The sequence below is a fragment of the Artibeus jamaicensis genome, unplaced genomic scaffold, assembly GCF_021234435.1.
Source record: "Artibeus jamaicensis isolate MK-2021 breed Jamaican fruit bat unplaced genomic scaffold, CSHL_Jam_final contig_354, whole genome shotgun sequence".
NCBI classification, from domain to species: domain Eukaryota; kingdom Metazoa; phylum Chordata; class Mammalia; order Chiroptera; family Phyllostomidae; genus Artibeus; species Artibeus jamaicensis.
The window spans coordinates 32440958-32456560 of NW_026521803.1; the positions used below are offsets into that span (position 1 = coordinate 32440958).

At 35.4% G+C, this 15603-nt stretch overlaps 1 protein-coding gene across 1 annotated transcript in view; it reads left to right on the forward strand.

Moving 5' to 3' along the window:
* The window catches only part of DCC (DCC netrin 1 receptor), a 687608-nt gene that overhangs the window by 504119 nt on the left and 167886 nt on the right, over positions 1-15603 (forward strand). Inside the window, exons 19-20 of the mRNA XM_053664328.1 lie at positions 7513-7654; positions 14386-14496. Of these exons, the coding sequence (XP_053520303.1) occupies positions 7513-7654; positions 14386-14496 (253 nt within the window). The remainder of the gene's footprint in view (positions 1-7512; positions 7655-14385; positions 14497-15603) is intronic.

Here is a 15603-nt window from a genome sequence, read left to right on the forward strand (position 1 = left end):
TGTTTTGTCTTTTACAAACCAAGCTGGTGTAACGTGATCATTTTAGAAGGAGTGTACTATTGCAGCACCCTGAAATCTGACTGCTTATTCCTGATAGAAGCACTTTATCCCACATATGAAAGAATTTTCATGCGGCACAAACCAGTATTTAAACTCTTATCTCTTTGCCTCAGGATGCTTATATATCTGGTGAAATCAATTCTTCTGGAGTTGCACCATTCACCTGCTGCTCAACTACCATGTTGCTTTCTGTTCTACAACAAAAAGAGGAATGGGAAATAGTGGATACTGTATTTTCTGCCTTAAATTATATGTGGGCCTATTTTCTTGTGCCTTTCAAGGGTTTAACTTTGCATATAACACAACTGATGTATTTGTGTTCTGGCTTTCACTCTAGTTCCTGCATCAAAGCTTTTTGCAGTTTTATTTAGTAGAAACGAATAGTCTGAGAAAGGCCTAGTGATCGGAAAGAGTTAATGATCCTCTCTCTAAACAGCTAGCTTACTTCCAGGCAATGACTTAGGCACTGGAGAATAAAGTCTATTGATACTGACAAATTCTGAAATCTATTACTCGTAAGATCACTTTATCATGAACTCTAGGGAACAACCAAATTGCTTTTTTTTGTAATGGAATTTTGTCAAAATGTGAATACCCTCTTGAAATTGCATTCCTGGTTTCTAAGATCTAGAAGAAAACAGTCCTGGCTGCTAGGCTGTGCATATCACATTATCACACGAAAATGTGCCGTTTTAAACTTAGGAGTTTGCAAAAAAGAAGATTCTAGGTGCACACCCATTCTACCTCTTCCTCTTTTTTCCCCTTTAGAGACCATGCTCTGTGTTTGGGGGTGATTTTCTGTGTTTAGGAGTATTCAGTTAACTTTTTTAGTTGACTGAGAAAGACTGACTAGCAGAAAAGATTAAATGATTTTTCCTAAAGTAATAAAAACCATGTATAGTTACATATTTGAGAATCAGCTCTGACAGGGTTTTGGTAATCAATGGAGAAATCAGTGTTTCCATGGGCCACCCATCAGAATATGGTGAAATATGCCATGAAGAACCCACGCTGTTCACACATTGCAATGAATGATTTCTGAGTGGCAAAGAAAGTTATTTTCCAAGACAGTGTCATTTAGTTTTTGTGATCTAATGAGATGTTCATGAAGATAATTCAATCTCACTGATAATCATTCATTCATTTCTTTTTGTGTCTTCAGTGTCCAATCATGTAAGGCCAAAGTGACCTCATGACTCAATTCTGTGAAAAATCGCTTCACTGTTCAGTGCCCTTTTCTGTACTTTAAAACAGGTGTGCATACAACTACTACTAATAATAACAATTACAAAATAACAGAAGAGTAGAACTTTGTCTTTCACAGTGTTTTGAAGTTTCCATGTTTTTTTCTCATTCATTACCTCTGAACAAGTGGATGGAAGAAAGGGATGATCATGAGATCTACAATTGATGCCATTAAATTGTAAATGGTAAATGATTCCTAATGTCACTTAACAAATTAAAGAAAAGCTGAGAGTGGAAGATTATCCTTCCTGTAATTCATGTTATTCTATTTACAGAATATCTTTTATATGCAGGACAGTATTCTCTCTCTAAACAACAGTTTGGAACTGCATGCTAGGTAGAACATCTAATAAAATTTTCTAAGCACATAGCTATAAAAATTAAGGAGATATTAGTATATGTCCATGCCCCTGTGCCTAGGATTTGAGCTTTATTTAACATTTGCAGTTAATTCTTAAAAGACATCTAGCAGGTTTTGAATAGAATGGCCAAGCAAGTTTGGGGTCAGAATTGAATTAGCTGTATCACAAGAGAAGATTCTGTAGGCCACACTCAACTATTCCACTTTTTTCCTAATAGAACTCTGAACCTCATCTTTAAATAACCCAAAAAATATAAGTAAAATATTATATTGAAACTATGCAAATACCAGTTTACCAGAGTACCAAATTATCAGAATACCCATGGTGCCCTTTGTCTCCACACAGAATGATAGATTGGGAACCTCACAGTGAATATTTGGAAACATATTTGACCTTCACTTACTGGTTCAAAGCCTCTGTGCTGCTAAAATCAAGTGGGTTAGGTTAAGTTATTAGCTTCCCCTTTTGGACTTTGGAATTGCCAAGGTTGAGCTCTCAGAATTTGATTTAAGGACCAAAGTGGTAGCATGTAAATTTCCCATCAATTTAGTTGTAGCCCAGTTTAACTTAGCTAAGACATATACAAATGGACCGTGTAGGAAATGGAGCATGTACTAGATGGCATTTCTTACTGTGTGTGAATTTAAAAAATAAATCTGATATGTGCTCATTGCCTTTCCCTGGAAACGATAGATCTAGGGTGAATGGGTGTGGCATTCTGAGCCGGTGTCATGGGGGTTGTGCCCCCAAATCCAGGAGTAAGTACAGTGATTAGGGATGTTCCTTCAGTACATTTGATCACAGTATTCACAGAAACTGGTAGATGGTAGTTGTGCCTGGTGAGAGGTGTCAGAAAGAGCTTTGGCGGGTGATTCAGAAGGCCAGTAGTTTTGGGCAGTTCAGAGTATGAAAGCAGATAACATGCCTAGAGATTCAGAGAGGCAGGTCAATCTCGTTGGGGACATCAGGCAGCCTCTGACAGAGTCATGGACTACCTGCAGGAGGACTTGGCCTTGGATGTCTTAGAAGTCTTTCATGAACCAGGCAGAGTAGCATCACAAAAGAACATTCATAAAGACACATGCTGGCGTCTCTACCAGAGAAACCCAGGTTCTAAAACTGGGACCCAACTCAAAATGGATTTGCAGTATTTGATTTGAAGTTGAGCCACCTGAGAAATTGTCCCAGGGTGGATTAGCATATTAATAACCAGGGCAGGATTTTTCCAGAGTAGGTCAAGTCAAGCTCAATTTCTGTAAGGAGTCTGACCAGCACTAGCTGTGAACAGCAGCAGGCCAGGAAGGTGGAAACAAAGGGAAGACTATTTCTATTTTGGAAGACTATTTTTAGTTTGTTTAAACTAAACAAACCTATTGGTGAAGAAATGTTTGCATTATTTCAAAGCCATTAGATAAGATTACAACAGGTTACCTTTCATTTTTTAAAAAACAAAGCAGCATTTCTTGCCTAAATTTAATGAAGTTTTATAAATTTTTATTTAATATTAAACATAACTCAATTTATATATAGCCATATTTTTTAAATTGCATATATATTTAACTTAAAATTTATGTTACTAGCAGTCTACAGTCTAGAAATGTGTTCTACAAAGTGCTTGCTAACATGGCTTTAGGTCATTTTTAATAACAGTTGCCTCCATGAACACAAGAATGCCAATTTTAGTATGCTACCCAAATTTCTAACTTCACTTATCACAACAGATTGCATATTTATGATAGTGAAGTAAAAACATGCCAAGTCCTCAAGAATAATATATGACTCAAGGGAAAATAGAGGTCTTTATAATATCTTACTGACATTTTATCAAATCCATGCTGGTTGGCATCATCCAATGTATAGATTTACAAAAAAGTAAAACAGTTTTTGGAAATTGTTCTCACAGTTATAAACCTAACAGAGTTTAAACTACTATTTTATTAGTAAATTAGTTCCTATTTCAATTTAAAATTCAATTAGATTTCAGATGATCAATAGAAATATTTACCAAGTGTTTAGATAAGTAAATGTCAAAGGTTAAATATTGTGCTGGTATTGTATAATTTTGATATTACTATTTATTCTAAATTATAGAATTAAAAATGCCCTTTCTGGCACTAGCTAGAGTATTATCGATATGGATAGCCTTTGTTTCTATATCTGCCATGAATTGTCACTTATTGATGCTGCCAGCATGTCCAGGGAATTATTTTCTAAAAGTGGATTCTTTTTCAGATTGCCTCATCCCAGCAAATGCACTATTGTCTACTGAGTTGCTAATGTCAGAAACCTTAGGAGTCATTCCTAATGACGTTCCTCCTTTTACACTTGACATTTGATAAATCACCAAGTCCTGTCAAGTCTACTTCCAAAAATATGTATCTCTTCACTTTTTTTCATTTTTCTCATCTCCACCTTACTTTTTGGTCTCTTTTTTACCACCCGTGCCTGAAAGTTCTATTGGCTGCAGTAAGAAATGTGAATAGTATTCTACAGAGCAAATTGGTCAATAAATATTTATGGAAGAAAAGGCATTTTAAACATGTTGCTAGGTAGCATAGCTCTCTCAGTGTGCCTTTTATATACAGAGGAAAACCAGTCAGTACACAAATAACTAGGTTCGTATTCTGAGCATTGTTACTGTAAATGGCTTTGCTTGCTTTTTTCCTACCCATGTTCATTTTGGCCTTTGTTTACCAGCCCGCTCCCCACGCCCCATCTCCTAATCTCTTGATTTCTCACCTTCACCCCTTTCATTTCCCTTTCTTCCCTTTCTTTCTTGAAGTATTTATAATTTATTGCATAATAATTAGGCACCAGCTCTCTGATGAAATTCCCAAGCATGTTCCCATTATCTCTTTTGATCCACACTGCAATCCTTTGAGGTAGGCACTCTTATTAGCTCATATTGCAGATGAGAAAACGTGGGCTCAGAGAGCTTAAGTGGCTCATTTACTCGTAAGGAAGAGGGCTGATAAGGGTGTGAGCAGTTAGACACTGGAGCATGGGAGTCAATTAGGTATGGCAATATTTTGAACAATGATTAATTAAGGTCTGAACCAGGGTACTGGCAGAGGGAAGGTAAATAAGGGGATAGATGGGGGATACAATAAAAAGGCTCTTGGAAGTGCTGATGAGCACTCTTTAATAAAAATCCCTAGGGCCTCATGGAAACATATCTGATTCTTCAAGCAACTTTACAGGAGATTCAACAAGTCACCAGAAATTCAGAACAGAAAGAGGGGGCAGAGTGGAGAATTGATTTTCATTTTAGTTTCAAGATCCTTAGATTCCTGCTGTGTTTCAACCAAGGCATTCTTCTTTGCTACCAGCACCTTCTTTGGAATGATGCTCTGCAAAATTCTGCCCTGCAGGAATGCTATCCAGATAAAACCACTTAGAATTTTTTTAAGGCTCTTTACTAAAGAAGCTGAATGTATTTTGAGAGGAGTTTGTCTTTTCCTGCAGTTTACTCTAAAGAGAATAAGAAAAATATTGGTGTGCAATCAGTTACGTGGAATTAAAAACAGAAGGTTGTGAAATGTGGTTTCTGAAAAAAGTGAAGGCACTCGGCTTTTCAGGTTTTTTTTTTCTGTTTTCTTAACTTACTATTCATATCCACCTAGAGTGAAGGAAAGATAAAGGGATAAATAAATAGGGGCCATGGGAAGGATAATACCACATCACCAGATTGGATGGGGCTATCTCAGACCATTAGGGAATAAATGCCAATGAGACTCTTACTTTCAAATCAGTAAACCTGGCTGCTCTCCACCATGCTGTTTGTACACTAATTTATTTTTAATGGTAATCAAAATGGGAATGGAGGAACTTGGGGAAGCTCAGTTTTACAGGGTTTTTTTCCAAATCTGAAAAAAAATGAAATTATTTCACTGCAACAGTGAAAAGGATTCATTTCTCCTTCTCAAGTAATAAAAAGGTCAAAAGTCAAGTCACAGCTACTAGAATTGATTTTTCAAAAGTCAAAGGTCATACGTTAAGCACTTTTAATAAAAATCATTACCCAGCCTTTCCATGAAGACTAGGTCATATTACAGGAATGTACCCCTCACAGTGACAGCTTTCGGTGGATTGGTGAGGGAACAGGCAATGAGTTTGAGTTACTGAGCCCTGGCAGAACGGACCTTATGTATGTAGGGAAAGAAAGAATACATTAGACCATTAAATAAAAATAGTAGCTGGACACTTTCATTCAACTTCCAAAAACAATATAATTTGGGATGTGTAGCCACATCATCTGCAGAAGTTACACACACAGAATGTGAGCGCCAGGGTTTTTGCCATCTGCTGGTGTTTGCTTGAAATCAATGAGAAAGCGTAAAAGATGCTAATAAATTTAGCTGCTACCCACCTATGAGGATGAATACATGATAGAATTACTTCCAAAGATGAATAATAACCACTGAGAGGGTTAACCTACTGACATGTAGGGTGTATAAATGGTTCTTTTAATTAACTGCTGTAGTCACTGATATTAAGGTATTGGCTATGTTGGGAATAATTTATGTAATCACTGGAAATCCCCAAATAGAAATAAAAATTATTTATGTCAAAACTAAATATTTTTTATGTAATCATTGATATAATTAAGTTCTTCAGCTTATAAAATGATAATAGTCATTTGGATGACGTACTAAGCACACAGCTATTCTCCCTTTATAAGTATGTGCATTGAAATTTCGGTCTCTTATAAGACAGATGAGCACTCACTCAGCAAAGCCATAGCAAAAGATTAACTAGGAACCATAAGATTTTATCTCTTGGTCTACGATTTAATATCTTTATACATATTTTTATTTTCTATTTGAAATTAATTTTGACTTTTTATTTATTTTTTAAATTATTTTCTTGTTGTTCAAGTACAATTGTCTGCATTTACCCCTCAACACTACCCCCACCCCAGCCATCCCCACCCCCTCCCCTGCTCCTACTGCCCCTTGATTTTGCCCATGTGTCCTTTATAGTTGTTCCTGAAAAGCCTTCCACCCTGCCCCCCAATTTTGACTTTTTAAAAAACAAGCGTGTACTCCTTAGAAAATGATGCCTTCTTGATTTACCAAAAACTACGTATGAGAAGGCCTACTGCATATAATAAAATCTAATTACTTAAATTCAGTTTTATTCCTTTCAAGAATATTTTGTACGAGAATTTAGTTGAGTAGAATAGCCATGTAGACACTCTATGATTATTTATTATAATATTAAATGATAGAAAAAACATTAGACTCAACAGCTGGACAGTCTTCTAGTGACAGTACAAGGTGACTTCTGGCCATTCACTTGGCCCTGTGCCTCAGTTTCCTCCTTTGTAAAATTGTTCCATGTTGATGATATCTGCTGTGACTACCTTGAGGCACTGAAAAATAAAAATTAGTGGAATATAAAAATGAGTAGTGGAATATGAGTAAGATGTAAATAGTCATCAAATCTTGTTTTATAAAACAAAACTTGGAAGCAAAGAACATGTTACACATGTGCACATTGGGGCATAGTAGGGAGGGAGGGAGTCTGCATGTATTTAAGGCTGTGGGTTCTTTGGGAGCCGGGGACAACATATCATTATTTTATTCATTATGTCATTGTTTCATGTCATTATATTAGTTTATTTCCTAAAGAACTTAGCCAACCAAATGAATTGTGTATTTTTGTCAAAACGAGATGACTAGGAATACTGCCAAACTGTAAGAATGAATTGCATTTGGTTCTAAAGGGAAATCCCTATCACTTCTTGCCTCTCTGCTTTACACTTGGGTTTCAGTCATTCTTTTCCTCTGTCCTGCTCTTCATCCTTTCTCCGATGTTTTAATTTACACCTCTTACTTTACAGAGCATCAAAGTAAGCTGGCTGCCTCCTCCATCAGGAACACAGAATGGATTTATTACTGGTTACAAAATTCGACACAGAAAAACAACCCGCAGGGGAGAGATGGAAACACTGGAGCCAAACAACCTCTGGTACCTGTTCACAGGTCAGTGTGCACATGGTGGAGACCTTGTGCATTTTTGGTGAACTAAATGCTTTAGGAATAGAATACATTCTCACTTCAAGGGGGCATTCTTTTTATTTCCCGACAGGTGACATTCATTGGTCTGAACAAGAATACCTGGTATATTTTGTACATAATATTTTCTATAATGCTTTCACCATATATTTTGTTTCTGGATCATTATCTTAACAAATACATCATAGATTTTTTTTAGCCTTATTAGTTTCTCAGCATTGCTGATTCAACATAGCTCCTGTGGTCAAATAACTTTGCAATTACAAACTAATAACTCTTAAAAGTCATCTAATCAAATGGTTCCAAACTTAAGCCATTTTGATCTCACCTCCCCCAATCTCCAGGTGTGACAATGGAGATGATGGAAAATGGGAAGAAGGGTAGCTTGGGGAATAAACAGAGTGTTCACCATTTTATGAATATGGAAGCAAATTCACTTTTATAGAACTATGGGTGGAACTCATCGTACATAGAACTTCTCTATGAAAGCTGAACCCAGTTTTCATGCCAGGAGAGAAAAGAGGTCAGATCATGGCCACATGTTATTGAGCTGACCACAGCTTAGAACAAACACAGAGCCTCCTTAATCTCATACGGTGTCCCTTGAGAGGCTATATGTCTCAGTCAATGGCTAGATAAGAAGTGTGAGCAGTTTCTCTCTTTTTTATCATTAGTCAAAATGCCCTGACAGGTTAGATTTTGTACCTACAGAGAGCACCCTGGCATGCCAGAGTTCCCAGTGAGTGTGCAAATGTGGAACTCTCTCCTTGTTAATGAGCACATGTGCAATGGTGGCTTGGTCTAGGGTTGCAGCAATGCTCAGGACTTCATAGCCCTAAGAAGAGCATGAACTGATGCCAGGGGCTTGAGAACAAAGCAAACAGCAGTGGCTCATTGACCAGGATCAGTGGGTGAAGTTGAGCCAACCTGGGATGGCACGTGAACTGTGTCTAGAACAATATCCACACTGGAACCCATGAAGCAAACTGTTATTGCATGTGAAAAGAAAAGAAAGTAGTCCCTTTTTTTATTCCTTTCTCTACAATAAGTAATCAGTAAATTTTCATGTGAAATCATAGTGCAGGCTCACAACACATACACACACATTAAGCTACTTTTCTGCCTGAGACTTGATAGAAATCTATTTTTTTCCACTCAGGTTTTTGCCTTTTATGCCTATAAAATTTTAGCATAATGGTGAGAATGCTTTCAAGGTAGATTGCCAAAAGGTACAGTATTTGTTTTCTATCTGGACAAAATCTCCTAGGCAGGTATTGTTGAATCTAAGCAAAAGTTGTGATACTCTACCATACTTTTATTTTTCTTAATTATATTTTATTGAGTCTGCTATTACAGTTGTCCTGATTTTTCCCATTTTGCACCCCTCTACCCAGCACCCCCCACTCCCTCAGGCAATCCCTCACCATTGTTGATGTCCATGGGTCATGCCTGTAAGTTCTTTGGCTACTCCATTTCCTATACTATGCTTTACATCCCCTTGGCTGTTCTATAACTACCTATTTGTACTTCTTAACCCCCTCACCCATTTCTCTGTACCCCCCTCTCACCTGACAACCATCAAAATGCTCTCCATATTAATAATTCTGTCTCTGTTCTTCTTGTTTGCTTAGTTTATTTTTTAGATTCAATTTTTATAGATATGTATTTTTGTCCTTTCATTGTTCATTGTTTTGATCTTCTTTTTCTTAAATAAGTCCCTTTAACATTTCATATAATAATTGTTTGGTGATGATGAACTCTAGTTTTCTCTTGTCTGGGCAGCTCTCTATCTGTCCTTTGATTCTAAAAGATAGCTTTGCTGAGTAGAGCAGTCTTGGCTATAGGTCCCTGCTTGTCATGACTAAATATTTCTTGCTGATCTCTTCTATCCTGAAACTTTTCTTTTGAGAAATCAGCTGACAGTCTATGGGAAGTATCCTGAAGGTAGCTAACTGCTTTTCTCTTGCTGCTTTTAAGATTCTCTCTTGAGATGGCCCTTTTGCATCCATCATAACTCCCTAAGTGGGGTGGGGCAAAGTCTCTTGAGATCTCCAAGGCAGGTCAAACATGTGCATGTTAGGCAGGTTAGTGGAGTCTCAGATATGGTACTAGCTTGCAGGATCTGTGGCTCTGTGGCTCTGTAAAAGAAGGCATACTCTACCATAACTTTGAGAAAACTTAACAAAAGGCAAAATGTTATGTCTTTTCTCTAATGAAATAATGGAAAGAAGGTAAAAATAATTAAATTTAATGAGGTATGTGTTCTTTGTGATACTTAATACAACATGTAGTTTACTTTGAAAATCACCAAAATTTTAAAATCCTCCTGAAAAATTGTAGTATAATTCCTAAGATTTATGTTAGAAGGAAAGACTCTAAGTATAATGTAATCAAAGCCTCATATTTTAGTAGATATGGGCACTTGAAGCCCTGAGACGTGTTTTAATTATTGTTTTTCTTTCTCAAATAAAAAAAATTAAAAAGATAAAACTTCTTTTTATAAAGTAATTAATTAAAGGACAAGGATTCCAACAGGAAAATGGGTAGGTAATTTATAGAGCTATAAATAGCGAATAACCATGATAAAATGTTCTATCTTTTTATTAGAGAAATGCAAATTAAAACAAAACTGAGTTAGCATTTTTCTTTGATTAAAATAATAAAGATAAAAATGAATGATGATACCTTGTTCTGGGAAGCATATGAAAAAAATACAAACTTTCATATACAGTTTGTGGGACAGAAAATTTCTAGAATATGTCTGGAAGCCATGTGCATATGTTATATATAGATATACATATGTACATGTATTTGTTTATGAAGAATAAATATATGATCCAGGCTCCACTTCTAGGAGTTTATTCCAATTCTGCAGCCATAATTTTTTTGCATACTTTTTAACTCTAAACATGTTTAACTCATTGCACTGTCACTTTAATAACAAATAACTAAAAATAACCTAAGCATCCAATTATAGGCAGTTAACTAGAAATTTCAGACATAATCACAGCATGGAATAAATATTATACATCTATTGAAAATTATGTAATATAAGAATAGTAAATTACATGTTAAATATTTAAGATCTGTTAAGTGAGTAACTCAGTTTTAAGTCAGTATTAGTACAGAAGCTCATATTTATAAACCAAAAAAATATAAAATTATAAAATATTTAGAAAATATATAATATTTAGAATAATATTTAGAATAAAATAAAATATTTAGAATAATAATTTATTCTAAATATAGAATATTTAAAATAAATATTGATAGTGATTGCTGCTAACTTTTATAACAATAAAAAAGTATTTGTAAGTATACATACAAAATAAAAAACAAGAAGTCAAGACTCGTGTCATATTATAATTTTTACAACTTTTGATTACAAAAATTGAAGATTTTCTACCATTAAAGCTACTGTTCATATACCAAACAGCTAAGAAGTGAGTGGTTCAGGAAATAAATGTAGAATAGTAGCCACATGACAAAAAGAACTCACTGGTGTGAGTCGTTTAGTAATTGTGCAATTTTTTTGGCAAATGAAACTTATCCCATGCAGCACAGTATTATCAAATCAAGGTTCTGACTCCCTAAATAGACACATTTAAAGGATTTTCTCTCTACAGAAGGTATAATCAGTTTATAAAACAATTACATAAAGCAGCAATTACTAGCCTTTTCACTTTCTAAGATACTACATTAGTCCTAGGCCTGCCATAACAAATTACCACTAATGTGGCAGCTTAAAATAGCAGAGATTTACTCTTTCAGTTCAGGGAGTCATAAATCCAAAACCAAACAGGACTGGTCCTTTCTGGAGGCTCTGAGAGAGAGAATCCACCCCATGTCTCTCTCCTAACCTCTGGTGGCTGCTGGCGGTCCTTGACATTCCTTAGCTTGCCGATGTATTGCTGAAATCTTTGCCTCCATCTTGGCTTACCTTCCTCTGTGTATCTCTGTGTCCTCTTCTCTTCACTGGTAATAGACCCTGACATAAATCCAGGATGATTTCATCCAGAAATCTTGAACTTACTATCTCTGCAGAGTCCTTTTTCCAAGGAAGGTCACTTTTCTGATATATACATGAGTTTTAGGGGGGCACTATCCAACTTACCAAAGACACCTTTTTATTTTCTTCTCTCAAGGATAATATGTTGAGTTGTATGCTCTGATAAAGTTTATTCAAAAATAAATGATTTTGTCCTACATTTTTACTCATCTAAATTTTATGTGACAGAACTTTAAATAAACATGAGGTAACTCACCACCACTCTGGTTTATTGATTTTAGAGAAAGAGAGAGAGAGAGATAACAGTGATGTGAGAAACATCAATGAGTTGCCTCCCATAGGTGCCAGACTGTGGACTGAAGGAGCAATGTTTTGGTGCAGTGAATGACTCTCCAATCAAATGAGCCACCTGGCCAGGGCTTTAAAATGTTTATGTCAAAATATTGTGTGTAAGAAGATGGTATGTTTTAGTCAGGGTTCAACCTGAGAAACGGAACTATAACAGATGCACTTTAAGAGATTTAGTTTAAGAAATTGGCTTAAGTGGTTGTGATTGTTCACTAGGCACTTCCAAACTCCACAGGGCAGGAAAGGCAGAATGGAGTTCTTGGGCTAATGGTGCTGTCTACAAGTAAAAGTTTTTCTCCAGGGAAGCCTCAGCTCTCCCCTTAAGGCCTTTCACCTGATTGCATCTGGTCCACTCAAATTATACAGGATAATATCCCTTATTTAAAACTAAACATTGATCTCAGTCACATCTGCAAAACACCTTCACAATACAGTGTTTGAACAACTGGGACTGTAGCCGAGACTAGTTGACACCTAAAACCTACCATCACAGATAATTGTTCAAATCAACAGTTGGAGATTGGAGATGGTATTGACATAATTGTTCATGTGTTCCAAAAGAAAATAAAGTTTATTTTCTACTTAATGTAATAGAGAATGCTCTTGATGGATGGTAACAATTCAGATAAGACCACTATGAAGGGCATGAGCTGCAGTTAAGAAGTAGGCATTTCTTCCCAAAGTTTTCTCCCAATTAGTTTTAATTTCTTGGAAGACCTCTGCAATCCTTCTACCACGGTATCAACAATGCTTATGAAAGTGCTTAAATATTAACAAACAGCAGATGAATGCCATCTTAACCAAAAGACAAATCAAAGTGAACATAAGCCTACATGAGGCATGACAAAGACCTTATGTTCAAAAGTATGTGTTTGCCACCTGCTGATGGTGTTGGATTTTGTAGTATATCGTAGTAATTTCTTTGTGTGTAATGCTTTGTTAGTGGGTCTTTCAACCATTGTTTCACGTGTGTGCTTCCACGTGTCAAGCACTGTAGTGGGCTCTGTGGATGTACAAATAAAACTTCAACAGAAGCAAAAACAGCAACAGCATCAACACCATTCTGAAGCCATGTTTCATGGAACTTCAGTCTATTTTACAAAGTCAGAAACCCTTAAAAGGACAACATTTTGTGTTATAGATACATTGTGTATCTGTATACAAATGAGTTAATCAAGTTGTCTTCTCTAATAGTACTATTTATTGAAGGCAATTGCCCTATGACACTAAGAGGTCCACTCTAACCATCACTTAAAACAGTACCTCCTCTTAGTAGTAAATTATAATTCTCTCCAATACCAAGGCTTAGCTTATACTCTGGTTTCTCTTCAGATCATATAAATCTTTCACCTTTTACCAAGGCTTATTCTCCTATGCAAAAAACTACAAATATGTAATTTTATACATGATATAAGCATCATTTCTTCAGTAATTTATTTTCTTTATGAATTTCCCTTGGCACCAAATGTGCCATTTCAGAAAAAACAAAGAGGGATTATATTTTTTTTATCTTTATCAGGGTAGCTCAACACCTTGATGTTCAACAAGAACTTGTCAATCTCAACTGAGTCCTCAACATCTCAACAAAGTCACATGATCTTTTGATAAGTGTCATTTGTTTTACAATAATTGGTCATGTTAATGAGCTACTTTGCAATTTAGCTAAAAGGAAATTTATTTATATTAGAAATTTACATATATCGCACTAATGATGCACAGGGTCCCTGTCACCTACCTGTACTCTCTGTGCACTCTAAAATATGCCTGCAGTGTACAATATTATGTGTCCAAATTATCATAGAGATAGACTTGTGCCATCATGCTCTGTGGAAATAATGCAAAACAAAGTATGCCTTTGATGGTTTTGAGAAACAAAATGCTAAGTATTCTTTTCTGCTGAAATGCAGTAGCTTCGGTTTCTTTTTCTTGGCCCAAAGAAAACATAATCACTGACCTTGAATGGATGATGAAGACATACATTTTTAGATTGATGGTTCTTGATTTATAGGCAGGCCTCTTCCAGACTGTGAGGAAAAATGAAACTTGCTATTTCTGATTATTTCTTCATCGTTCATATTTTATGTTCTGCATCTGCCCTGAGGCTATTTTCAGGGATACATGTTTATAAACTGGAGAAAAATAAATGAGAATATATGAAAAATAATTTGATTTTTTGCTGTAATATATCTGACTTTTTGGCCAAAATAGCAATAATTACCACAACAATCACAAACAACATAAAGCATGTCTACTGTTGTTAAAATTTAACTAAAACTTTTGTAACTCGAGCTAGAAATACTGTTATTCAATATTTTCTTCTTTATGGAAAACTCTTTCATAGGACTGGAGAAAGGAAGTCAGTACAGTTTTCAAGTGTCTGCCATGACAGTCAATGGCACTGGACCAGCTTCCAACTGGTACACAGCGGAGACCCCAGAGAATGATCTAGATGGTGAGCCCTTTCTTCAATCATTATCACTGTGACTTCTATCTTATTTGCTTCTTCAGCTTCAAAGCCTCCCTTAAAAAATGTAAATGAACTTCATTTTTGGTGATATTTATTTTTCTGATATCTTTAGATGCAAAACCAAACCAAACCAAAACCCCTTAATGAGTATAGGGTCTTCAACAATACTCCGTAAATATAATTACGCACTTATTATAATCCTCATGAGTTACTTTTTTTCAAGATAATTTGAAATTATTTTTTTCTATTGATTTTATTTTGAATAATTGACCTTAAACATTTTTATCACAGGAACTGCTATAATTTCTGATAACAATCATGAAATATACTTACTTTGCATAGTTTCTTTTGCTTTTTAATGATGCTTCTGCAAAACAGAAATTTGTGGTTTTGATTTGTTTATGTTATGATTATTAATATCTACTTTTTAAATTTTTTATTTATTGATTTTAGAGACACAGGGAAACACTGACTGTTTTGTTCCACTTATTGATGCATTCATTGGTTGATTATTTATTGTATGTGCCCTGACTAGGGATCAAACCTGCAACCTTGGCATATGGGGACAATGCTCTAAACAACTGAGCTACCTGGCCAGGGCTTTATTATTTTTATATAAAGGTCCATCTGCCTTATATGCTTAATTGATAGTTATTGAGATTTATATAACAGCCATATATTAATAAATTAAATATAGGTAAATTTTTCAAAATTGGCAGATGAAAAATGTTTTATGAAATAAAAATATCACAACTAAATAAAAAACCAAAGTCAAAAGAAAGGGCTAATGGAAACAACAGAAAAAAGTCTAAGTAATAAAGCAGAAATATACCATAGAAATTTAGACTTGCAAGTAAAAGAGAGAAATTCACGAAGATGAGAGATACTTGATTAAAAAGTTATGATCTGTAACCTTAAAGTTAGGTGATGAAAACTGGGACCAAGAAAAATGGCCAAAAGAATGAATCCATGTGTATTGAAAATGTGATGGACAAGATAACTGCCTAAGTAAATGACAATGAAATTCCCCTTTTACTCATTATTTGACCTGAAAGTATCCAAGTTACTGGATGGTAAAAATTCTATATCCCT